This window comes from Perca flavescens, chromosome 9 (assembly GCF_004354835.1).
Source record: "Perca flavescens isolate YP-PL-M2 chromosome 9, PFLA_1.0, whole genome shotgun sequence".
Taxonomy (NCBI): domain Eukaryota; kingdom Metazoa; phylum Chordata; class Actinopteri; order Perciformes; family Percidae; genus Perca; species Perca flavescens.
This window is the reverse complement of record NC_041339.1, coordinates 4,680,941-4,705,750: the sequence shown is the minus strand read 5'-3', so window position 1 is coordinate 4,705,750 and position 24,810 is coordinate 4,680,941. Positions and strand designations below refer to the sequence as shown.

Genomic DNA, 24,810 nt, shown 5'->3' with positions numbered 1-24,810 from the left:
TTACTTTATGGGATGAATTTCCACAGAGACCAACATTACAGAAATGATAAAGCTTTAAGTGCTCATATTATGCTAATTGTCAGGTTCTTAATTGTATTTAGAGGTTGTACCAGAATAGGTTTACATGGTTTAATTTTCAAAAATCACCATATTTTTGTTGTTCTGCACGTTGCTGCAGCTCCTCTTTTCACCCTGTGTGTTGAGCTCTCTGTTTTAGCTACAGAGTGAGGCATCGCACTTCTGTCCCATCTTTGTTGGGAGTTGCACATGCGCAGTACCTAGGTAGTGTTAATTTTGTCACCTACTTTTAATTTAGTCTTAGTCTTGTGCAAAAGAAATGTTAGTCAAGTTTTAGTTGACTAAAAGTCTCGTCATTTTAGTCTAGTTTTAGTCAAAAGAGAACTCAAGGTATCTAAGGGCGTTTTCACACATGAAAGTCCGAACCAAGGTCCGGACCAAGGTTCATGTTTTTGTTACATTGTCTACATTTGATCCGGTAAGTTGTGGTTTCACACTGCAGTTTTGCAAGCACACTAAAGATCTATACGTGACAAACCTACGTCCTGCCGTCATCACATTCGTGAGCTACGTCTCCAGATACTTCTAACTGATTGGTTTGTTGAAAGGCTTCCTCGTCTTCTCATATGCTCTCTCTGTGTCGGAGTTTTTCCAACTGACTGCTGCTCTCCCCCTACTGCCGCGGCCCTTTTTGTTTTGTTGTGATGTTGAGAAGCAAGACACGGGAACTTTCTTTCTGGAGCATTTATTCAGAGACAAACTGAAACCTACGCTGTACATTTACCACTTAACAAATAAACTGCTGATGTATTCTCTGCTCTGATAGCCGACAGCTGTCTTCTCTGAACGCATTCACCGTCACTCTCTCTCACTAAGGAGCTTCCACGGTCTAATAACACAAGGAGAGCCTGCCAGAGCTTCTTGTATTTGGTCCAAAAGTCCGAACCATCCAAAAAATGCTTTCACACTATAAACGAACTGGACCATGGTTCAGTTTGGTCCGGACCGAGACCACCTCTTTTTATCGGACCAAAATTTGGTCTTTTGATCCGGACCGCGGTCCGGGGGAGGTTTCACACCTGTAATTTTGGTTCGGATCAAACTAAAAAGTCCGAAAGTCCGGACCAAACGAGGTATGTGTGAAAACGCCCTTAGTCAAGTTTTAGTTGACTAAAACTCTTGCCATTTTAGTCAAGTTTTAGTCAAAACATTTTAGTCTTTTTTTTTTTTTAAATTATTTCTGATAAACATTTCAGTCAAATAGTTATAAAAATAAATAAATTATATAAAGTTATATAAATATAGAGCCTCTTCCTTATTTCACCAGTAAACGACAAAAACAACCACTGCATGGTAAAGGGATATTTTACACTAAAATAAATGCAGCACGAAACTGGCGAGGCGTATTTCAAGTGAACGCAACATATGTGTTGTTTTTCAGACAATGGCAGCTGCAAACTGTCGTATGTCTCGTGTTGGAATCCTACACAGTGAAATAGAGACAAACCTTTACACCGTTTAGCTGTCAGCATTGTAACCGTGTTTACTCCAACTGCTAGCTAACGGTATGCTAACGTTACCTGCTGCCAAGTGTAGTGTTAACTAGCGCCCCGTGCAGCGATGTTTCGGTTGACTCTAACATCCGTTTAGCATCAGAGAGAAGCGCAGGCATTTAAGTGGCACCAAAATCTGCGTTGCTATTAGGTCCAGTAGATAACAGTCGTTAGGGCACCTGTCGGTGCCGTAGCACCGGGTCTCAGTAACAGCTGAATATTCTATCTCATGATGAAAAAGTAGAGACGATTGTAGACGAAAATGAAGAGAGATTTTATCTTAGTTTTTATTTTATGCAAAGCATTTTAGTCTCGTCTTTTTTCGTCAACAATAATGCGTGTTAATTTAGTCTTAGTCAGCGTTTTTTGGACATCGGCGCAGTCTCGTCATCGTCTCGTCTTAGTCATGGAAAAAAAGGTTGTTGACGAACATATTTAGTCTCGTCTCGTCTGACGAAATTAACACTATACCCAGGTAAGGACTACTAGCCAGTCAGAAGCAGAGTATGAGGGTGTGCCATGCTAGAAGTTAGGCGAGCATTTTAACATGTGTTACAAAGTGTCCACGTTTGTCTCCGAAGTAAAGGCTGGTCTAAAATAGAGCTGTTTGGAGCAGTTTGTGAACAGTGTTTTCTGTTGGAGATGGTAAGTCCCTTTGGGGTGAATTTTGGGCATTTTCACTTTGTAAACCTATAACACAAGAAAGATATATAACACAATAAAGTAATGGGAAAAGCCAAAAAGCATAATATGAGCACTTTAACAATGCATACGCATTCCCATCTTTGAATAATTGTATAAGTGGAACAGGTTTTGTGAAAGAAATGTATAATACTAGTTTAAGCTAATTTATTCCTCAGTGTGGTTTGGTGTGCATGTCAAAAGTTAACTTTCCCCTTCTTTCCATGAATGTATTAATAGAACACATGGTGAATTACAACCATTAGCTATATCCATTATTACAGCTAGCTACATGAGCTCGGGAGAACAGCCATGTGAGCGGGCGTGCGCAGTCCCGTGGGTCTGCTCGCGTCCATTATGCGCGTTCATCATTCCAAATTTAATAATTCTGGATTCGCTTCTAGTGAATGTTAAAAACGTGACCTTTTAAACAAGGACCCTTTCAGTGTTCGGGCTGGTAGGTTGATATACGCCGAAACAAATTATCCGCTGAAATATAGACGTTTCTTTCGCCATGTAATGTCTGTGAAAAGTCTTTCTGGGCCATGGAGTGCAGTACCACCGTTATCCGCTAAGCCCATGGTGGCTTTTAGACATGGCGCTCTTCCTGGGTGCTTGTGGTGCGTTCTTTCCATAGATAGTATATAATGGACCAATAGACTCCGTTGCTCTGGACGGAGACCAGTGAAGGCTATTAGAAGCACTTTTCCGGTGATGGCCAGCTTTACTGCGCAGCCTCCAACTGAGAGAATGTGACGTGAGCAACGTGTCTGAAAGTTGGAAGTCTTCTGGTAGCTGTGCCGAGAGAAATCTCAATCATTCCCAATCTTACAGATACGGAGAGCGTAGGTATATGTAAGGAGATAACATGGGCACAGGCTAATTATTGCTAACTAACATGTTAGTTAACATTAGTAATTAAACCTAAACACCTCATGTAAGTCGAAACTGCCTGCGAGCTTCTCCTGTACTATACGGTAATTCCTCTACTATGCGACAGTAAGTCACTTGGTTATGACACAATCGTTAGCTTATTTTTACAAAAACGTCTGCTACGGAGCCATAACGTGAGGTACAAGGTAATGAAGCCTTTTATATATTGTCGTGTTTCTTTGGAACTAAACAACGGACAAATAGAGTCTTCAAACATTTCTGATGTAAAGTTATTCGCAGTCAAGTGACGTAAAAAAAAATGGCAGTCAGCGGAATGCTAACAGGAGGTGATGGCCAGTTAGCAACAAAATGGCGCCATAGATGGCTCGAGTTCTGAAGCGAAGCTTACCCCCTTGGTTCTTTCTTTTGTAATCGCGACTAGTAGCTCGAGTGTGACGTCACATCCATGTCGGACAACTGTGCGTTCTTTTTGTCACACAATACTACAAGTCGGAGAAAAGATGGATTTTTGTAACATTTTTAGTAACATTTAGGATTCTATTCACCCAGTTATTGACATATTACACACATATTTCACAGTTTGATACATGAAAATTACGTTTTGATTAACATTAACGTTCGGCTACTGCTCTGCTTTCTGCTCAAGCCGTTGTTGTCATTGCAACCGAGCGTCTCTAGCCAATTTCAGCTGCACAAGCTACAAAATAACTAATCGGGCGGTATTTAACTTCTAATAAGACTGTAGCAACATGCCAATAGGTAGCAGTATACAGTGCTATGTGTACCACTTCTTCATTTGGTTACAACAAAGACAAAAGTGCTTAAAATTGTAGAAAACCACAATGTTTACTACGTGTGATGCACGACGTAGCCATCTTTGAAAGTGAACTCGGGGTCCTCGGAGTTCAGACGACTTGACGAGTCGTATATACGACCTCGGTGGCGTTCTTTTTGCAACTTCCGGTTCGTAACTCCGGAAAACAACTCATAAATCGACTTCGGTGGACAAAAAGAACGCACCATTGGCTTCTTTCTCTTTAACTTCTCTTCAGAGAAGAGAGGAGACATTCCGCTCCAACAGGGTTAAAGTCCCTCCCCTGCGATACTGTTTACCACATTAGTTGATAAGTAACGGCTCAGTTCATGTGAGTTTAGAGGCTGATAAGCATGTGATCGTAGCTGCCCCCGGACCTGCAATCAGCGTAAGAAGGTGAGAGCATTCTTTCAGACTTCAATAATGCGAGCATTGTGATTGTTCTGCTGGTGGATATCCTGCCACAGATGCCTATTTTCAATAGCTGTCCTTCTGTCTAAAAATAGGAGTTTATTCCAGTGCTGCAGGGTGCAAGCCCACATTCTGGACAGGTGCAAGACTTTTCTGAGGGACTAACATGATGAAAACTGGGTCCATCTTTAATATCCAAAATGATTTAAGATGCAGTGAAAGAGTACTTAGGTCTAAGAAATGCATGTACTGTAATTTATTCTGTTTGTGTTTGGCATGCAGAGGGAGACAGACAGCCTCCCACTTTTAATGTAGTGTACAAATGTGGTGTATTTAATAATATGGGGTTATAAAATTGTGAAAGTAATTGCACTCTTCTTACAGGCGTGTCAGTTTCAAAGGTCAGTCCATCATGTAGCATGGAGAACATCCTAATTTGAGGCTTACCGATGCAGAAAAACACAATCATAATCAGATGAGTCTGAGAAATAAAAATTCCAACAAAATATGACGAAGTGAAGAAAACATGGTTTTTCACAATACACAAAGTGTCAAGGGAAATGTTATGAACAGTCACATGGTTTAGGCAACTATGGAAATAAAAAATGTGTGGTGAAGTGAAATGAAACCATAACCACTGGGGGTGGAAGGGACTGTGTACTGGAGGAGAAGAGCAATAAATTAGATGTGATCACCTGATAGGAATTTGTTACCACGGTCAGTATCTGATATCTATGGAAGTAACCTCAAATTGTGTTTTTAGTTTTTATTTAAGTTTATGTTGAATGTTAAATCCAGCTCTGTGTCATGGCAGTGTGTGCAGTTGAAGAGTGGGCTTCCCTCCGTGCACTTCCAATCGCACAACACGACCGCAAATCACACAACACAAATGTCACAATAGCTGTCTGAGATTGTGTGATTAATCTAGTTTAGTACTCATCTGTCTTTTACCAAATTTACACTTTAATATAATCATCCTTGATTAACTCAAGCAACTTAAAAAAAAGCTTTAAAAATATGTACATGCAAATGAACCACTCAAACACAATGGGGTGTGAAATACACACTAGAAAACAGCACACTAGAAAACAGCACGCACCTTTCTCCTTCCTTCAGTCCCTGCCCTACATCAGATCAGAGTAAAAGCATTGCTGTCAGCCGCTCTTCCTCTCCAGCATGGTTCAGAAGGTGGCAGTGATCGGCGCGGGGATCTCTGGTCTGACCAGCATCAAGGCCTGTTTGGATGAAGGTCTGGAGCCTACCTGCTTTGAGAGCGGCCATGACATTGGAGGTCTATGGAGATTTAAGGTGAGGGTCAGTGCTTTCACATAAACGCTAAGCTCATAAAAGCTCATATTTTTACATCTTTTATACCATGCACTGCAATCCTACTCATTTTGAGTAGGTTTGTAATGTCTATGATCCAAAATCTCATGCTGTTGGAAGATTATTTATGCTAAACAATATTGGGTAAAACTTTAATTGAAGGTATCTACATAAGAGTGACATGACACTGTCATGACACATGAACCCTAACCCTAACTTGTCATGACAGAAACCAAATGACACTTAATATTCTGTATGTTTATGCTAAACATTTCCACCAGAAAGATTACAATTATTTTGACTTTGAATTTCAAATGTCCTCAAGTCCTAGAGATAAGATATCCGGGTAACTGCTCGTGTGGTTGACCGTTTTCCTTGCGGGGTAGTTCTTTAATTTTAAATCTAGTTTGAACTTTAGTTTTTTTCACTCACTTTTGCACTTTAAGTATATTTATTATGGTATTTGACATTTTGTGTATTTATTATATTTTTCTACTTGTCGGAACTACTAATCGTGCTTGTAAATTGCCCCAAGGGGATAAATAAAGTTATTAGAATTGAATTAATAGGTTGAGATATACAATAGGGGAAATGTTTGATACTGTAATGGCTGTATTATCATACATTTGTTGTGAGAGATATTTGACAGATAAGTGAAGTGATGAAATCTGTCACTATGTGTATTGTCATTGTCTTTCTGTAGGAGAAGCCAGAGCCTGGACGTGCCAACATCTATCAGTCGGTGGTCATCAACAGCTCCAAAGAGATGATGTCTCTCAGCGACTTCCCCCCTCCAGCTGAGCTCGCCAACAACATGCACCACTCTGAGGTGCTGCTGTACATGCGCCTCTACGCTCAGGCCTTCAAACTGCTGCAACACATACACTTTAAGGTCAGCAACCTTCAGGCTTGTTTGGGGCGATTGTAAAGGCTGTTTTATGCTTCTGCGTCGAATCGACGGCGTCCCGCCGCAGACCCCTCTGCGTCAACGCGAACCCCTCTCAGAGCCCTCCGCCGTAGCGGTGTTTCAAGCAGCCTACTGTGGGGAGTAGCAACATGCTAGTTCACGGACATCAGCTTTGCAAATGAACTCAGACATATTTTGGTTACAATGACGGGGTTATCAGTTTGTAAAAGTGTCTATATGTCCGTAACTTATGGAAATTAGCACTTCACCAGCAAGCAGTACTTTGTGGGCAGTTGTGCTAAAGTTTGCTTGCTAAAATAACATAACTGGCTCTCTCTCTTTCGTCTTAAATGGCAGAGTTTGACGATTGACCCTCCGGAAACCACACACCCGCACCGCGATGCAGAGAAACGCGTTCAACCTCGACGCAGAACTCCGAAAGGGTCACAACGCCTGCGTAGCTACGGCGTGGAGTTGATGCAGAAGCATAAAACAGCCTTAAGCTGGGTCTTTTTCTGTATGGAAAAAAGCATGTAGGCCAACCCCACTAACCACATAATCCTTTCACTCATGAAGACTGTAAAAATGGTGGAACTCACAACCTACAAGGGAAATATAGATTCTGGTTATGTCAAATAAACTAGTGAATTTAGACTTTTTATGGTCGTTAACAGTAAAAATGTAATAACACCTGAATTATCTTTTATTTCACTCTTAAAGGACAGGAATACAATGAGTGTAGTACCTTTCAAAAGTATATTTGAATGTATTGACCTGTGTTTTGGGCTTTTAACGGCACTGTCACCCAAATGTAACACTTTCCTGTAAGTCTCTCTATTCAGCATTTATAAGCACTATAAAAACATAGAATTTATAACCCATAATTTTATGATCATCTCTTGTGTCAGACTACTGTTGTCAGTGTGAGGCAGACCCCAGATTTTGCAGCGACCGGCCAGTGGGAGGTGGAGACAGAGGGGAGAGAGGGTCCCAGGGAGACTCGTGTTTTTGATGCAGTGATGGTTTGTACGGGACACTACACCCAGCCTCACCTGCCACTCAGCGACTTCCCAGGTACCAGGAATCATTATATACCATTTTCTCTTTCACATTTGAAAGCGACACAGTGCAGTTGCTGCTACTCCAACTCCGCGAACATTCAGTGCTCCTTAATTGGCTATGGCTATCAAAATACAAGATATGGTATTTGTCACTGGATTCCCGTGTGTGTGTGTGTGTGCAGAGGGTGTGTGTGTCCAGAGGGTGTGGCTCTACAGGCATTACCAGGCACACCTGGCTTCCATTTACAATCAAGCTCAGTACAAGAAAAACTGGCAAAACAAAATCCCAGGGAGCACGAGACAAATAAATCCAAAGACAAGACAGCACAGAACACGGACAGAACTTAACAAAACCGACCAGCAACAAACAAGACTAAAGCCCCGTTTACACAAAGGGAAGACCCAGATATTTTCCTGCGGTTTGGCCTCTCATTTCCACGAAAACACAGTTTTTATCACAGAAAACGATTATTTCTAAAACTCCGGCCAAAGTGGAGATTTTTTAAATCTTCGTTTGCACGTTTGCATGTAAACTGAGACAAACGGAGGTTTAGGCAGCCGAGAAAGAGGACGCGATTGGTTGCTGTTGTTGCTACTGTTGGGATTCTGATTGGCTAACACATAAACAAACACTTTTCTGAAAACGGAGAGGTTGCAATGTCCCTTTATGAAAATAGCCGGCCACGTTTAAACGTAGCAAAAGACAGCACAGACACTAAATACACAGGGTTGACAAGGACTAACAAGGGGTGACACAACAGGTGAAACACATCAGGGCGGGGCAGAAAACACAAGACAGGAAGTAAAAACAGACAAGACTAGGGAGAAAAGACTTCAAAATAAAACAGGAAACACTAACAACAGAAACTAACAACTGTGACAGTATTGATACATTTATCTTTTTTTCTTATTCCATTTCAGGTGTTGAGACTTTTAAAGGCAGATATTTCCACAGCTGGGAGTACCGCAACACTGAGGGTCTGCAGGGTAAAAGTGTGGTGGTGATTGGGATTGGGAACTCTGGAGGCGATATTGCTGTGGATGTCAGTAGAGTTGCTCAGAAGGTACACAACTAAACTAATTTTTTGTACTTTTGTGTCTTTTTTCAAATATATCATTGCTGTTTCATATTAACTGTTGCCTTTGACTGTAGTCTTTAAGAAATGTGATGCTAAAAAAAAAAAAATAATAATAATCTAAAACCTGTGGACATAAATCTTACACCTCTTATGGGCTGACCTGATCTGCAGGTGTACCTCAGTACCAGGAGCGGTGCGTGGGTGGTCGGCCGTGTAGGACAGGGGGGGCTCCCAGCTGATCTAGTTGGGACTTCTCGAATGGATATGATGAAACAGAAGCTCTTCCCCTCGTGGATTAACAGGATGGTGGAGAAGAAGCTGGACGAAGCATTTGACCACACATTATATGGTCTGAAACCAAAACATGGGTAAGATACTTTAGATACAGTTTTTTTTTTTTTTTTTAAATCTAAGACTCTACATCTATATCCTATATTTAGCTGTGTCCCAGACACCAATTTTCATTACACCCGATGATATGAAATAATTGTAATAAACATCCTGATGATTTTGCTATTAGCGCAGCTTTACCAGTGGGGTTACAAAATAAAGTTTGTCCTGCAGGTGGCATCAGAGGAAAGCTTAGAAGTGTTAAAATAAAAAGTCTAAACGCCACAATTTGCAGTTGTCTTATGTATCCATTTTATAGTTCTATTACCCACATTTTAAAAAAAAAAAAAAAAAGGTCCTTTGCAGATTTTTCGAACAGATCCCTGTGGTGAATGACGACCTGCCAGCTCGGATCATCTCAGGCCGTGTTCAGGTGAAACCAAATGTGAAGGAGTTCCGTGGGTCCAGTGTGGTCTTCGTCGATGGGAGCGTCATAGACGAGGTACATATGGCTGTTTCACTTTTAGTACGAGAAAAACACTTATACAAGCAACATTTCGGTCAAAGCTGGATTATGGTGATATTTTATACATGCATGCAAATCAATCTCTGAAAATGCTGGACTCAGTATACCATGCAGCACTGCAAGATTTGTAACTAATTCTAGTTTTCGTACTCTCCACTGTAGCTTGTATGAGAGTGTCGCAGGTTAGAGCATTGGTATATTTTTTCTTTTTAAGGCCATACTGTGTAAACTGCCTCCTTACCTATTGGCGCGTTCTTTTTGTCCACCGAAGTCGATTTACGAGTCGTTTTCCGGAGTTACGAACCGGAAGTTGCTAAAAGAACGCCACCTCGTATATACGACTTGTCAAGTCGTCTGAACTCAGAGGACCCCGAGTTCACTTTCAAAGATGGCTACGTCGTGCATCACACGTAGTAAACATTGTGGTTTTCCACAATTTTAAGCACTTTTGTCTTTGTTGTAACCAAATGAAGAAGTCGTACACATAGCGCTGTATACTGCTACCTAATAGGCATGTTGCTACAGTCTTATTAGGAGTTAAATACCGCCTGATTAGTTATTTTGTAGCTTGTGCAGCTGAAATTGGCTAGAGACGCTCGGTTGCTATATGACAACAATGGCTTTAAGCCGAGTCTGGAGCAGAAAGCAGAGCAGTAGCTGAACGTAAATGTTAATCAAAACTTATTTTTTATGTATCAAACTGTGAAATATATTTGTGTAATATGTCAATAACTGGGTGAATAGAATCCTAAATGTTACAAAAATCCATCTTTTCTCCGACTCAAAAAGACAAAGAGAACACAACAACCCAAGGTTATTTGTTTTTTGACATGGATGTGACGTCATACTCAAGCTACTATTCGCGATTACAAGACAACAAGAACGCACCATTAGTTCTCTCCTGACTCCTAAAGTCACCACCAGGAAATGTAATCTTCGATCATACGGGCAAATCATGTATGACGTTCCTCGTACGCGAACTGTGTTCGGTGGAAGTGCCTTTGAAGTTTTTGCACCCTCATCCTGGTATAACTTGCAGAAGCATCTTAAATTAGACTACATACCAACAATGGCACAGTTTAAAATTAGGATAAAGGATTATTTGAGTACTAAATGCACATGTGCCGTTACTGAGCGCTGCTGGTGATTATGTTGAGATGATGTTAAATTGCCAAAAACGTCTTTTTCAGTTTTTTGTTTTTTCACTGTATATTTTAATATGGAACTGTTATACTGCTGTCTTAGCCATGACTCCATGATAAAGAGATTCTGAATCTCAATCGGATTACTTCCTGGTAAAATAAAGGTTAATAAAATAATAAGATTGTATATACTAGCACAATTCTTAGACTGTATGTCTGATATTTGTCATATAATGTAATGTCATTTGTAAATGTCATTTTAGGACTCCCTTTTTGAATTTTGCACACACTACTTGATTTCCTTACGAATTATGGCTTAAAGTCAGGTTATATAGAATAAAACCATCACAAATGTTCATCTATAAACTTTAAGTTGCCTGCGTGTGTGTCATACAGGTGGATGTAGTGGTGTTTGCCACAGGCTACAACTACAGCTTCCCCTTCCTGCCCCCAGCTCTGCAGGCTAAAAGTGGTTATAGGCTACGTCTCTACAAGCATGTGTTCCCTCCGGTACTGACCCAGCCTACTCTGGCAGTGGTGGGTTTCATCCACGGCTTCGGGGCCATCAACCCTCTGGCTGAGATGCAGGCCCGCTGGGCTACAAGAGTGTTCAAAGGTAGCATGCAGCACTCAAACTGACTAGGACTTTTATGCTTACATGTATGAAATCACTAAGAATTTTAACAATTTTAAGTATGTTTATAACATGTTAAAGTAACACTATGTAACTTTTTCCCGCTTCAGTCCACCTACAGGTTGGAAGGGGAATTGTCCATTACATTACATTATGCAAGTTTGCCAGATCGGATTCGGGTAGTGGATCTGTAGTTCGCATGAACTGGACAATATAATGTAATGGACAATTCCCCTTCCAACCTGTAGGGGGACCGAAGCGGGAAAAGTTACATAGTGTTGCTTTAAAGAGGACCTGGGGTCTCTAGGACCCCCAAATAGAACATTAGGGTAAAGTTCATTGTTAAAATCTTTTTGTGTGTGAATTTCAAGTTGAGTGATTTTTTTGTTTTTGTTTTTCCCATGCAGGCTTCACGACCCTCCCCTCAGAAGAGACCATGATGAAGGAAATTGAAAAAGATACAGTAACCATGCAACTGAGGTAGGAAATAAGTGTGAAACTAAATTGCAGGTCCATACTAAGATGAGACAAGACAAATAATCCAGCATCACAATTTAGCCATCTAAGACAAGCCATGGAATAGAAATAGATGGCGCATGATCCTCTGAGGAGGACGCGCTGTGAAACCTGCCCAAGTAAACAGACAATCCCATATCAAAAAGCATCAAACACTTGGTAAGCCTACTCTTCAAAACATGTAGTTTGTAACTATACCTACTATCTGACCTGATTTAGTGCAGGGCATGGCCCTGATCTGGTGTTTTCTCTGGTTGTAAATCAGTTTTTTGATTAAAGCTTTAGTGTGTAACTTTTTTTATGATAATGAACGTCCGCTACATTCAAGCCATTGCCAAATGAGTTGATACAAAGTTAATTAAGACTATCAGCTCCATACAACTCTCTCTGGATTTCTCAGTATGGCTATGTTTAGAAATTGGTGTCGTCCGTGCATACCTCTTCTGAAGATTCTATCATGTTTTTTTAATCCTCCGTGTCCTCCTTGGCTACTAGCAACAGTGTGGAGGAGGGGTGGGGGTAAAGCGCGATCACGGAAGGCTTGTTTCATGTGGATGCACCGACAGTTTTGTTATTACTTAGAATTCCTCATGAGGGAGACAGAAACTTTAACTTGTGTATATGAAGATTGATGAAATGTATGTATATTCTGCATGTACTGTACATGTGTTGTTCATATGAGTATACAATCTCTTACATTTCTCTTTTTTTAGTATCACATTATTCATGTTTGCTTTGAAGCTCTTTATTTCGATAAATTCCATATAAAAATAGCTGTTTTGGGCGCCTGGATAGCTCACCTGGTAGAGCGTGCGCCCCATGTACAAAAGCTCAGTCCTTGTCGCAGTGGCCCGGGGTTCAGCTCCGACCTGCGGCCCTTTCCTGCATGTCATTCCCCTCTCTCTCCCCTTTCACATGTTCAGCTGTCCTATATAATAAAGGCCCTAAAATGCCCAATAAAAAATAAAATAAAACCGCTGTTTTTTGTTTTCATATATTTTTTCATTTGTTTGGATCCCTCTGTTAGATATGCCTGCTCAGAGCGGAACCCCCTCCAGGTGGACTACATTCCTTACCTGGACTCTCTGGCAGAGCAGGTGGGGGTTCGGCCAAACATACTGTGGCTCTTCCTGAAGGACCCCAGACTGGCTGTGGAGGTTTTGCTGGGTCCCTGCACTCCTTATCAGTACCGACTGACTGGACCGGGCCAGTGGGCCGGAGCCCGTCAGGCCATTCTCACTCAGTGGGAGCGGGTGCGTCAGCCTTTCAGGACCAGAGTGGTACCAAAACCAGAGACCAGAGCCTCTTCTAGTCGGAGCGTCGTAGTGGTTATCGCAGGTTCTGCGCTGCTGTGCTGCATCTACTACAATAAACACCTTCTCTCCTCTTTCTTCTCTCCTCCGGCATTTCTCAGATCTCCTCAATACGCTGCATGATTATGTACATTTATGATAACATAATGAGGCAGCAGTGAAGCAGCACACTACAGCACCGTATCTCAAAGTGCTATAGGCAGAGCATCTTCTTAGACTTTAATGTGACAATTTGAATGAGAAATAAAGTCTTCAAAATCAACATACTAGTTTTGGCTAAGTCTGTACAGTGTTTGAACATTCTGAATGCATTTGCTTCTTGCCAAATATAGCTTTCTTGGCACCAACTAGAATGCGTGTACAAGCCACTATTTAATATTGACAGCTGTACATTTGAAAAAACTCTGATCATTATTCCTCCATTACTTAGGAGATCACACATATATAAATATTTATATATATATATAATAAAACACAACCTTTATGTTTGATGAAAATAAAACAAACCGTAAATTATTGCAGTGATTTACAATTACCATTGTCATTTTGCCTTGTAAAATAACACAAGGCTCTGTTCATTATAAAGACTTCAAATTAGTAAATTGCGAATTGTTGCTATTTGCAATGAGATTGTTATCCCATATATTAAATGGATAAATATTGTCAGACTTAACTTCCAATAATGTGGAATTATTGGCTGTCAAAGATGTTCCGTGAGATCATGGAGGATGAGGGATGTGTCAGACGTTTACATAGCCTAGGTCCAAGGATATCCAGTTTCACAGATGAAAATATGTGACTTTTCAGGTCTGCACAACTGAAATAATTGCACTGATGGGCTATACAATTTGATCTAAAAACCAGATATCAAATTAAAACCAGCAGATGGAGACATAAGCACAAAGCACGTTTGCTCCCTCAAAGTGTCCTGCTGATTTGTAGTACTGTCTATAAACACTGTAACCACTGACTTTATAACTTAATAAATCAATTCAATTTTATTCACAGCATCAAATCATAAAAAGAGTTATCTTGATACACTTTACAGATAGAGTTGGTCTAGACCACACTATAATTTATGAAACACCCAACAATTCCAATCAATTCCCCCAAGAGCAAGCATTTAGTGCAACAGTGGTGAGGAAAAACTCCCTTTTAGGAAGAAACCTCGGACAGACCCAGGCTCTTGGTGGGCGGGCATCTGCCGGTGCCGGTTGGGACACAAAGACACTGATACTAAATCCGTGAGACATTAACAGGAAAAATCTTTTAGATTGGATTATGTCCACAGCACTGTGGAGCTAGGTCTGGCAGTGCGAGACTAGAATACAGATAACAAGAACAGCCTCCTGGTTTAGATTTACACACAGGCCAAAGTTTTATGTGATGCATGTTCCTGCAATGTCAATAGAGTTACTGTAGGTGTTCTATAGTGTGGCTGTCTGGGGATTATCTGGTCGCTGGTTGCAAGTCTGAATATATTATCTACTGGACTTATTTATGGTCCAAAATAGAGATTGATTGATTGATTGATTTGGCTCTTTTTTTAAGATTATTTTTTGGCTTTTCCGCCTTTAATTTTGACAGGACAGCTAGGTGAGAAAGGGGAGAGAAGGGGGGGGACATGCAGGAAATTGTTGAGTGCATTTATCAGACCCAAAACCCATGCAGGGTGCCTCATGAGGTGCCCCGGCCGCTTTGGTGACTAGATAACCTCGAACCGATCAGTGGCCCTCGTGGTGGCGACGTCGCATTCGAATGTCTGCCCTATCAACTTTCGATGGTACTTTCTGTGTCTACTCATGGTGACCACGGGTAACGGGGAATCAGGGTTTGATTCCGGAGAGGGAGAGGGAGCCTGAGAAACGGCTACCACATCCAAGGAAGGCAGCATGCAGGCGCGCAAATTTCCCACTCCAGACTCTGGGAAGTATAGTGACGAAAAATAACAATACAGGACTCTTTCGAGGCCCTGTAATTGGAATGGGTATACACTTTAAAGGTCCCATGGCATGAACATTTCACTTTATGAGATTTTTTAACATTAATGTGAGTTCCCCCAGCCTGCCTATGGTCCCCCAGTGGCTAGAAATGGCGATGGGTGTAAACCGAGCCCTGGGTATCCTGCTCTGGCTTTGGGAAAATGAAAGCTCAGATGGGCCGATCTGGAATCTTGCTTCTCCATGAGAGAGAGAGAGACATCATGGCTTTCAAACGAGCAAAGTGGCAGGTGGTCAAGGCCACACCCCCACCCTCCACCTTGCACCCCTCTCTCCTCCTCAGACACAGAAATGGCACATCCTAAGGAAAGCTCATTGTGGGACTGGCTCTAGTGGCTGTAATTCTGCACCAAGGTTGAATTTTGGGAAAGAGACTTTAGATACAGTATTAGGGGACCACTAAGGTCTATATAAAAGAGACTTCAGATACAGTATTAGGGGACCACTAAGGTCTATATAAAAGAGACTTCAGATACAGTATTAGGGGACCACTAAGGCCTATGTAAAAGAGACTTCAGATACAGTATTAGGGGACCACTAAGGTCTATATCAAAGAGACTTCAGATACAGTATTAGGGGACCACTAAGGTCTATATAAAAGAGACTTCAGATACAGTATTAGGGGACCACTAAGGTCTATATAAAAGAGACTTCAGATACAGTATTAGGGGACCACTAAGGTCTATATCAAAGAGACTTCAGATACATTATTAGGGGACCACTAAGGTCTATATAAAAGAGACTTCAGATACAGTATTAGGGGACCACTAAGGTCTATATAAAAGAGACTTCAGATACAGTATTAGGGGACCACTAAGGCCTATGTAAAAGAGACTTCAGATACAGTATTAGGGGACCACTAAGGTCTATATCAAAGAGACTTCAGATACAGTATTAGGGGACCACTAAGGTCTATATAAAAGAGACTTCAGATACAGTATTAGGGGACCACTAAGGTCTATATAAAAGAGACTTCAGATACAGTATTAGGGGACCACTAAGGTCTATATCAAAGAGACTTCAGATACAGTATTAGGGGACCACTAAGGTCTATATAAAAGAGACTTCAGATACAGTATTAGGGGACCACTAAGGTCTATATAAAAGAGACTTCAGATACAGTATTAGGGGACCACTAAGGCCTATATAAAAGAGACTTCAGATACAGTATTAGGGGACCACTAAGGCCTATATAAAAGCATCCAAAGAGCACCATGTCATGGGACCTTAAAATCCTTTAACAAGGAACAATTGGAGGTCGGATTCGAACCCTGGACCTCTGCGTCGAGGTATAAACCTCACAGTAGGCCTATATAAGCGCCTGCTCTACCACTGAACCAACCCTGCCACGGCTCAGCTGTCTTTAAACCTAAATAGGCCACTCAGATTCATTATGATACCGACCCGTGCCTGTTAAATGTAGCATACGGTAAGTTGTTTTCGTGCAGAGGCGCTGCAATTTGTGTTTGCTTTTCCACCAGAGATACACAACCCTGACGCTGCAGTGACTCAAGGGTCACTTATTGTAGGGTACTGATAAATGTGCACAATCCGCTCCCTCTCACTGTCTCACTCCGCCCACTGCTCAGTTCCATGCAGCACGGAAACCTCGCTTCGTTCCTCGATTCGCAAAAAGGTAAGAACGTGTACAGTGTGCAGAAAGATCGGAACTTATGAGCGCACGTATTAGTGCAGCAGTAGGCCTATACTGTAAAAAGAAAAAGAAGAAAAAACTTGGGTCGAGCTAGACCCGAAACTGCTGCTCGGAGATTGAAGTCACCGCCCGTGCAAGAGTCACAGTAAACAGTCGGAAAAAGTTTGGTTGCGACAGCCCTACAAGTCTTTGTAGGGTTAGCGCAGGGCTCCAAAATCTCCGTCAAAACGAGTATTTACTTAATAAATGTGCTGAACTTTGATTGTGATAGATCTTTAGCTCTGTCAACATGCCAAATATAATATGTATACATTATCTGAACGCCGGGAACCTGAAGATTAATCTGCGATGCAGCTCAGTACTGTGTAATGTGCTTTTAGTCAAAAATCTGTAATAAACATTGTGCTGGTTAACGTGCTTATAACACTATGATGGAAGTAGGCCTATGTGGTGGACATTCACGTGCTCATTTATGTCTCATAAGTTGTTTTTGGGGTTGATGCCATTTGTTGCACAGATTTGGTGCAACATTAAACCATTTTGATCACAAGAATTGGTAAAAGAATTGTCACAACAACAAAAAAACGTAAGGGACACCATAGAAAAGTCCATGCTGTGATTTGGTATCAAAAACGTTTGACATTTGGAAATTTCAGCTTTCTAGTCATACCTCATTTATGCCATTCCAAGACATATATAAATATTCAAATACACCATTTGTATTGCATGAGGAAAAACTGCATGAGTCTTGCCCCAAACTGCATGGGATTAGCATAAAGTGGGCATGTCTTGGGTACCCATTGAATTCACTTTCATTTTGAAATCTTGAAGGTGAGAGGTCAAGGAACCCCTATTAAACTGCCCCATGTATCCCCTCTGGAGTGTTATTTAACCCACTTCCTGTCTAGTTTCATATGATACCAGTAGTGGTGGCGCTCCCCCGGGACTCTAAGGGTTAAAACTAAACTAGAGGGTGCACTTTATTTCTGATGAAATGACCGATCAAACATTTTTCAGACTGATCTGGTTCTTCGTCACAGAGCTGAAGTATGAAACGTCGCGTGGCAGTGATTGGAGGAGGGAGTTCAGGTCTGGCCTGTATCAAGTGCTGTCTGGATGAGGGGCTGGAGCCTGTCTGCTACGAAAGCAGCGATGACATTGGTGGTCTGTGGAGGTTTAAGGTGGGTCATAGTTAGGGTTGCACGACATTGACAAAATGTGATATTGCGATTGTCGATTATGAATATTGCAATATCGATATTCAATTTAGATATTTTTAAACATATGTAAAATTGCAAAAGTTATGGGAAAACGCATCAAAATAAATTCATAACGAATAAAACAAGTTTTCTTACAACACAAGATTTATTTCAACTGACGGTAACATTGGACTGCTCCAACCTGAATAAATAAATAAATAAGGAACATGTCTACAGAACAGGACATGTTCTACTGGTTGGACAGTATAAAATAAATAAATAAAGACAACAGAACACAACTTTTCTTGTTGTGTCTTGTTTTCTTGTCTCTATCAATTTCTTCACTTACACTGTTACTCTGTTGAAATATGCACACATGTGGTACGCTCCATAAGGGTTTACCATGTAGTCGACCCGTGCACTGACGTGTACTAACATGTGCAAGTGGCACGGTAACTGGCCAATGAAATGATGCTCATTACAGCGTTTCAAGCGGGCTCTAAATCAAACACAACTAAGCCACACAGCCAACGGACGGGAGGCAGCGTTCCACAAAATAAACAAAATATTGCATAATTTCAAAATAATATTGTGCAACGTGATATTGCGATAACGATATTGAGTTGATATATATCTTGCACCCCTAGTCACAGTACATGCATGTTCTTTTAATTCCACAGTTTGTTTAGTAAGTTGAGATGACCATTGGTTGGTGTACTATACTGTATTGCAGGAGAATCCGGAGGAAGACAGGGCCAGCATCTACCACTCTGTCATCATCAACACCTCCAAGGAGATGATGTGTTTCAGTGACTTCCCCATCCCTGCACACTTCCCCAACTACATGCACAACTCCCTCATCATGGACTACTTTCAAATGTATGCTGACCACTTCCAGCTCACCAAGCACATTCGCTTTAATGTAAGGATGCTTCACTGACTTCCTGCCTAGAGTTGGATCCCTCTGTACCTGAAAGGATGTGACATTCTAACCTTAGTTTTAAATGTAAAATGTTGTTAAGTGCAACACAACAAATGGTTGAATGCATAGGAACCAGTTAAAACAACATGTATTAGCTTTTGTACTGTTATCAGCAAACTCATCTTATCTGTTACTGCCTCTCTGTTGTTCAGACCAAAGTCTTGCAGGTGAAGCAGAGATCAGATTTTTCTAATTCGGGCCAGTGGGATGTTGAGACAGAGAACAAGGACGGCAAAAAGGAGAAACATATTTTTGATGCTGTGATGATCTGTATTGGACATCACTGCCACCCCAACATGCCTCTGCATGACTTCCCAGGTACCATTTACAGGCTATACATATCATTCAGTTTACTCATGGACAAGTAGAGAGTGCTCTATCAATATCAGAATCAACCTTTGACACAGTCTGAACTAGCCTGTAATGGCAACCCGGTGGTTATATAATACTGTATCAATAAAAAGCAGCACTACCCAAAGAGAATAGTGTTGTCAGTATAAAGTCCTCAACCTTGGCCTGATTTTTTTCTCAGGGCAAAGCTGTAAAATACAGAGTAATTTAGAGAGTCTCTTTGTCCAGCAGTCACAAGTCTGTCTTTTAATTGTTTTAATTTTTTTTTTTTAGGAATTGAGACTTTCAAGGGAAAGTACTTCCACAGCAGAGACTACAAGACTCCCGAGGAGTGGAGGAATAAAAAGGTTGTAGTGATTGGAATAGGAAACTCTGGAGGAGACATAGCAGTGGAACTGAGCAGAGTCACCAAGCAGGTTTGGATGAAATAGTTACACATTATGCAAGTGATAAAAAAAAAATCACGAATGCATTTTGGGTTATGTAACAGAGCCAAAGCGTTTAGGTATATACTGTAAAACCACGATTGTACAGATACAACCCCGAGTCCACGTAAAAGAATTAATGCTACATTTCAATATTAAAGGTGCAGTAGGTAAGCCTAGGTAAAATTAACTTTCTGTCATATTTGCTGAAACTGACCCTATGTTCCAGTAGAACTACATGAAGCAGGTAATTAAAAAGAAATCTGGCTCCTCTGGCACCACCTACAGCCTGTAGTGTGATTTGCAAAGATCCACAGCTCCCTGTTCAGATGCACTAATCAGGGCCGGGGGGGGTCTAACTGCGTGTCAATCACTGCTCATGCATTCATTCTCCCTTGTGGGGGGAGGGGCTTAGGAGACCATTTTGGGCTTTAGCAGAAAGGGGGGAGGGACTGAGAAGTTGTTCAAATGTTTCGGCTAAGTCCTGGATCTTCGCAATCCTACCTACCGCAACTTTGACATTTCAGATACTTCAATTTAATTTCAAAACTATCCACATTATAGAAGATTTCTAACATACCAGCATAATGACTGACTACCATGTCTTCTCTTTACCAGGTTTACCTGAGCACGCGAAGAGGAGCATGGGTTTTGAACCGAGTTGGGGACAACGGGCTGCCCTTAGATTTGCAGTTTAACAGGGTGACAGATAGTCTGCGGAGCATCCTTCCCTTTGCCGTTTTCTGTGGTCTAGGAGAGAGAATGCTCAACCAAAGATTTGATCACACTCTCTACAACCTTAAGCCAAAGCACAGGTACTGTATTTCTATTTGGGGTTTTTTGTTTTTGTTTTTACAATTCTATCTTTTACAGCTACAGCTATTACATGTCTGACCCAACGGAATTTGCTGTAGATAGTCATGGTCCCCAGACAATAGATCTGAACAACTATGCTGCCCCCTTAACATTTCCTATGCAACCATCAGGACAGGAATTATATGTGGTTTTCAAACTAGGAGGTTGAAGGTGAGTATAGCTTAGAATGGACCCAAAATCATTTCAAGCCCGACCTTACCCGAACCCGTGCTCGTTGTGTCCGAGCCCGGCCCGGCCCGACACATTAACTGGAATTATGAGCCTAAGCCCAATTTAAACCTGACTATTTTTTAAAACGTGGGCCGTTATAACTGACGTTCTCAACTACAATTCCTACAGAAATCTGTTTAGAATGATCTTAATGAATAATTCAACAAGGACGAAGTATGTAAACTGCGTTGTTTGTTTATTCAGAATGGAATGGATCAGAAATGGATCCGAATGAAGAAACGTAAAAAAAAAACTTGACCCTATCTCCCTCAGCCGAATAGTATGGGTAACAGATCAAGGCAGCAACATAATCAAAGCCCTGGAACCATATAGGAGACTTTCTTGTCTCGATCACCTAATTAATACTGTCCTTTGCCGCGGTATGCATGCCGACACACTGGCCGACAACGTGCCGGAACTTGAGTTAAGTTCGCGCTCGGGCTCGGGCAGAGAATCTAAACTCTAAAGGTGAGGCAAAGATAATGTGTGAGTTAAAATGGACATGTGCATGCTGGTGTTCTAAAAACATCAGGAAGTCAGTTGTTTTAGTCTGGTCAGCTTATCAACATGGTCAGCAGCTCATAGAGGCAGTTAAGGTACACCGCGGAGATAGACAGTCCAGGTTGGGCCAAAGTTGAGCGTCCGTCGCCCTTGTTTTGGCAGCATGTCCCACACCAGCGCCAGCTGGTCAGCCACTAAATTAGTCAAATTTAACAACTTAATGTTACATACACACACACACACTTTTGTCACAGCGTAGGAAAGCACATTGCTATCGCCAGATAAGTGACAACTTCGTTCAGCTCATTTTCTGTATCCAGTGTATGGAAAAGGACAAGGTAGCTAACCATCTCCTGGCGTCTGCCGGCGTCCTGGCGGGGAGTGAGGCAGAGTGACCGTAGGCTCTGTGCTGCCACTGGCTGATTTAGGAGGGCAAACGCGATTTTGTTGTATATGTAATTGCAACGGTGTGTATATACGGTTTCCATTTTTGAATAACTAATAGATTACTGCTGCTTGCTGGCATGAAGATTTATTTCCTCTCACTCAGGTGTAGAACGTACTGTATGTGGTAGTTGACTGTAGTCTTTGCATTGTGTTCAAGCGCAACTTTTTTTTTTTTTTGAGATTATTTTTGGGGCATTTTCAGCCTTTATATTGATAGGACAGCAGAAGACATGAAAGAGAGGGGGGGAATGACATGCAGCAATGGGCCGCAGGTCGGAGTCGAACCCTGGCCCGCTCCGTCAAGGCGTAAACCTCTATATATGGGCGCCCGCTCTACCAACTGAGCTATCCGGGCGCCCAAGCACAACTTTTTGGCCAAGACACAGGCGACACCACAGTTGACCTTTGTCTCAACTAGTTCTTTGCTGTCTGCCTAGTGTGTCAGCAATTTAAAACCTTTAGTACCCGATTGCTGCAATTTGCATTACACTTTTCAAGGATATTATCTACAATGTCAATCACAAATAGTAGTCATAGCAATCATAGAAAAAAAGACACTCATCATAACTTGCCCAAGACTCGTCACAAAAAAACAATGCCAAATACACAGACAGTTATCTCCCATAGTTAAACTCAGGCATGATTATTCCCCAAATCAAAGTAAGACAGAATAATTAGCATAGCAGGTTCATTCTGTACACCATGCCACTTGTGGTGCTTCAGATTTTTGATCTTGTTTTAATTGAAATGACTGCAGTATTCATCAAATTGTTGTAAGATTACTAACCAGTATGAATATAAATCTCAGGTTGTTCAGCCAACATCCCACAGTGAATGATGAGCTGCCAAACCGCATCCTTTCTGGAACAGTTCAAGTGAAACCCAACGTCCGCCGGTTTCAGGGCTCCAGTTTGGAGTTTGATGATGGAAGTGTTGTGGAAGATGTCGACCTGGTGGTAGGTTATTTGTGTCTATATTTGTGTCTATATACACGCTCACCCACTCACACTAACAGTCTGTCTATTCTTCTGTCCTCCTTAAACCTTCACAGTCAGCAGTATAGTTGGCCTGTAGTGTGTGACTGAGACGAGTCCTCTGTCTTGCAGGTGTTTGCCACAGGTTACAGGTTTTCCTTTCCATTCCTGGCCTCACATGTGCTCTCAGTGTCTGAGAACAAAACATCTCTATACAAGTATGTGTTTCCACCTGAGTTGGACCGCCACACTCTGGCTATCATTGGTCTGGTGCAGCCACTGGGAGCTATTATGCCCATCTCTGAGATGCAGGCCAGATGGGCCACACGTGTCTTTAAAGGTAATACAAGTTATAAAAAAATAAATCCTTTTATCATCACTCATTCCTTTTTACAGAAGTATTTTGTGCTAAAGACAACCACTGTGTCACAATGCCTCCTTTCAAACAGGCTGTATCAAGCTTCCCTCAGTGGCTTCCATGCTAAAAGATGCCCAGTGCAAGCAGGAGGAAATGGCTAAACGGTACTGCAGTGGATTTACTCAACCTTGTTACCACTTCCATATTTTGGAAGTGAAAGGCACCAAATCTTCATTCGCACAACATGTTGAGTTCCAGTTTCTTTTTCAGGTATGTCACCAGTCAGAGACACACCATCCAGGTCGACTATATCAACTACATGGATGAGCTAGCAGAGCTGGTGGGGGTTCGACCCAAAATCCCCAGGATGCTGCTGACTGATCCCATGCTGGGACTAAAAGTGATGCTCGGCCCCTGCACGCCTTACCAGTATCGTCTCAGAGGGCCAGGGAAATGGGCTGGAGCTCGTCAGGCCATCTTTACTCAGTGGGAGAGAGTGGTTGAACCCATGCAGACCAGGCCCTGTGATGAGCCCAAACCCAAGAGATCGTTTATGTGGCCTCTGATTCTGTCAGCTGCTGCTGCGGGCTTGGCTGCCTACGTTAACAGGAACAACCTTCCAGCTTTCCTTCAAGATCCCACTGCACTGTTGGACAAGATAAAAGTGCATCTGCCTGCACAGTGATGTGCAATTAATATTTAATTCATATCTGATGTGATTATGACTGTATAATACATACTGGCTTTCTGGTAGGATTAATAAACTGCATAGATAGCATAAATCAATTAAAAAAAAATGTAAATAGATATAAATGCCAAAAGTATGCATTACTGGTTAAAATGCATAAGCAAGCAGCAGCATGTCAATGGTCCAGCTGGTCCATGCGGTCTGCTATTCTGTATAATGTTTGGTAATTTAAACCGAAGCGATGCATTATATTTCATAAGTGTATATGTAAAATCTGTATCTGAAAAGATGTAGTGACTACAGCTGTGATATCAAATATACAACATGTCCCTAATTTCAGTGTAACACCAGATAAAAGGTAAATACTTAAGTAAAAGTAGCCTATGTCAAAATTGTACTCAAACACAGTACTTCAGGAAATGTACACTATCTCCAAGCTGAACCTTAAAATAAGATAATGTCTACATTGGTCAATAGCCCACCTAATGGCAGCTTCAGAACCCAGCTGACGTTTGGCTCGAGAAAACTACATGAAGCAATGTATTGTAGTCCTTTGTGTCTCACTGTGTCATGCTGGGATCATGTGATTAAAGATCTCCCTCTGGTTGGTTTTCTTTCTAAAGATGACATGGTACAATTGTGTGGTAGGGGCCTAAAATCAATACTCAAGACATGAAATTAAAAATAAACAATAACAATGAATATGGAGCAAGAAAAATGTCTATTATTTTTGTGTGTGTTTTAATAAATTAAAATAACTAAAATTGGGAAAGGCAAGCAGGGAAGCAGATAGGCCTACACTAATACAGATTCCTGTTCAGCACATTCACTTTATCATCAATACGTTCATTATTGGCTTTGTCGATATACAAATCTGGACTTTATAACTCTTTAAACTAACCGCAGCTCGTGCTCGTGAATCACCGGCAGACCCCGGAAG

The 24,810-nt window shown here is 41.5% G+C and overlaps 2 protein-coding genes across 5 annotated transcripts; both read left to right on the top strand.

Moving 5' to 3' along the window:
- Positions 1-3,304: 3,304 nt before the first annotated feature.
- LOC114561108 (dimethylaniline monooxygenase [N-oxide-forming] 5-like) lies at positions 3,305-13,467 on the top strand. 3 transcript variants are annotated; one of them, XM_028586826.1, is made up of 10 exons: positions 3,305-3,331; positions 5,488-5,679; positions 6,401-6,589; positions 7,513-7,678; positions 8,587-8,729; positions 8,916-9,112; positions 9,441-9,576; positions 11,139-11,358; positions 11,784-11,856; positions 12,920-13,467. In XM_028586826.1, the coding sequence occupies exons 2-10, from the start codon at positions 5,548-5,550 to the stop codon at positions 13,326-13,328; spliced, it is 1,665 nt and encodes a 554-aa protein (XP_028442627.1). In that variant the 5' UTR covers positions 3,305-3,331; positions 5,488-5,547; the 3' UTR covers positions 13,329-13,467. The 3 variants fall into 3 exon arrangements, with proteins under 3 accessions (XP_028442627.1, XP_028442628.1, XP_028442626.1); XM_028586827.1 differs by lacking the exon at positions 3,305-3,331 and adding an exon at positions 4,196-4,356 and having other exon boundaries at positions 5,547-5,679; XM_028586825.1 differs by lacking the exon at positions 3,305-3,331 and adding an exon at positions 4,196-4,356.
- A 3,318-nt stretch (positions 13,468-16,785) lies between these two features.
- On the top strand, positions 16,786-24,572 carry LOC114561286 (dimethylaniline monooxygenase [N-oxide-forming] 5). 2 transcript variants are annotated; one of them, XM_028587211.1, is made up of 10 exons: positions 16,786-16,841; positions 17,900-18,040; positions 18,792-18,980; positions 19,193-19,358; positions 19,665-19,807; positions 20,435-20,631; positions 22,659-22,806; positions 22,957-23,164; positions 23,274-23,346; positions 23,453-24,572. In XM_028587211.1, the coding sequence occupies exons 2-10, from the start codon at positions 17,909-17,911 to the stop codon at positions 23,865-23,867; spliced, it is 1,671 nt and encodes a 556-aa protein (XP_028443012.1). In that variant the 5' UTR covers positions 16,786-16,841; positions 17,900-17,908; the 3' UTR covers positions 23,868-24,572. The 2 variants fall into 2 exon arrangements, with proteins under 2 accessions (XP_028443012.1, XP_028443011.1); XM_028587210.1 differs by having other exon boundaries at positions 17,877-18,040.
- Positions 24,573-24,810: the final 238 nt, after the last annotated feature.

Coding starts and splice junctions, on each gene's coding strand:
- LOC114561108 (XM_028586826.1), top strand. CDS start 5,548: ATGGTTCAGAAGGTGGCAGTGATCGGCGCGGGGATCTCTGGTCTGACC. Junction 9,113..9,440: donor GGTCTGAAACCAAAACATGG/GTAAGATACTTT, acceptor GGTCCTTTGCAG/ATTTTTCGAACAGATCCCTG. Junction 9,577..11,138: donor ATGGGAGCGTCATAGACGAG/GTACATATGGCT, acceptor TGTGTCATACAG/GTGGATGTAGTGGTGTTTGC.
- LOC114561286 (XM_028587211.1), top strand. CDS start 17,909: ATGAAACGTCGCGTGGCAGTGATTGGAGGAGGGAGTTCAGGTCTGGCC. Junction 19,359..19,664: donor GCCTCTGCATGACTTCCCAG/GTACCATTTACA, acceptor TTTTTTTTTTAG/GAATTGAGACTTTCAAGGGA. Junction 23,347..23,452: donor CAGGAGGAAATGGCTAAACG/GTACTGCAGTGG, acceptor TTTCTTTTTCAG/GTATGTCACCAGTCAGAGAC.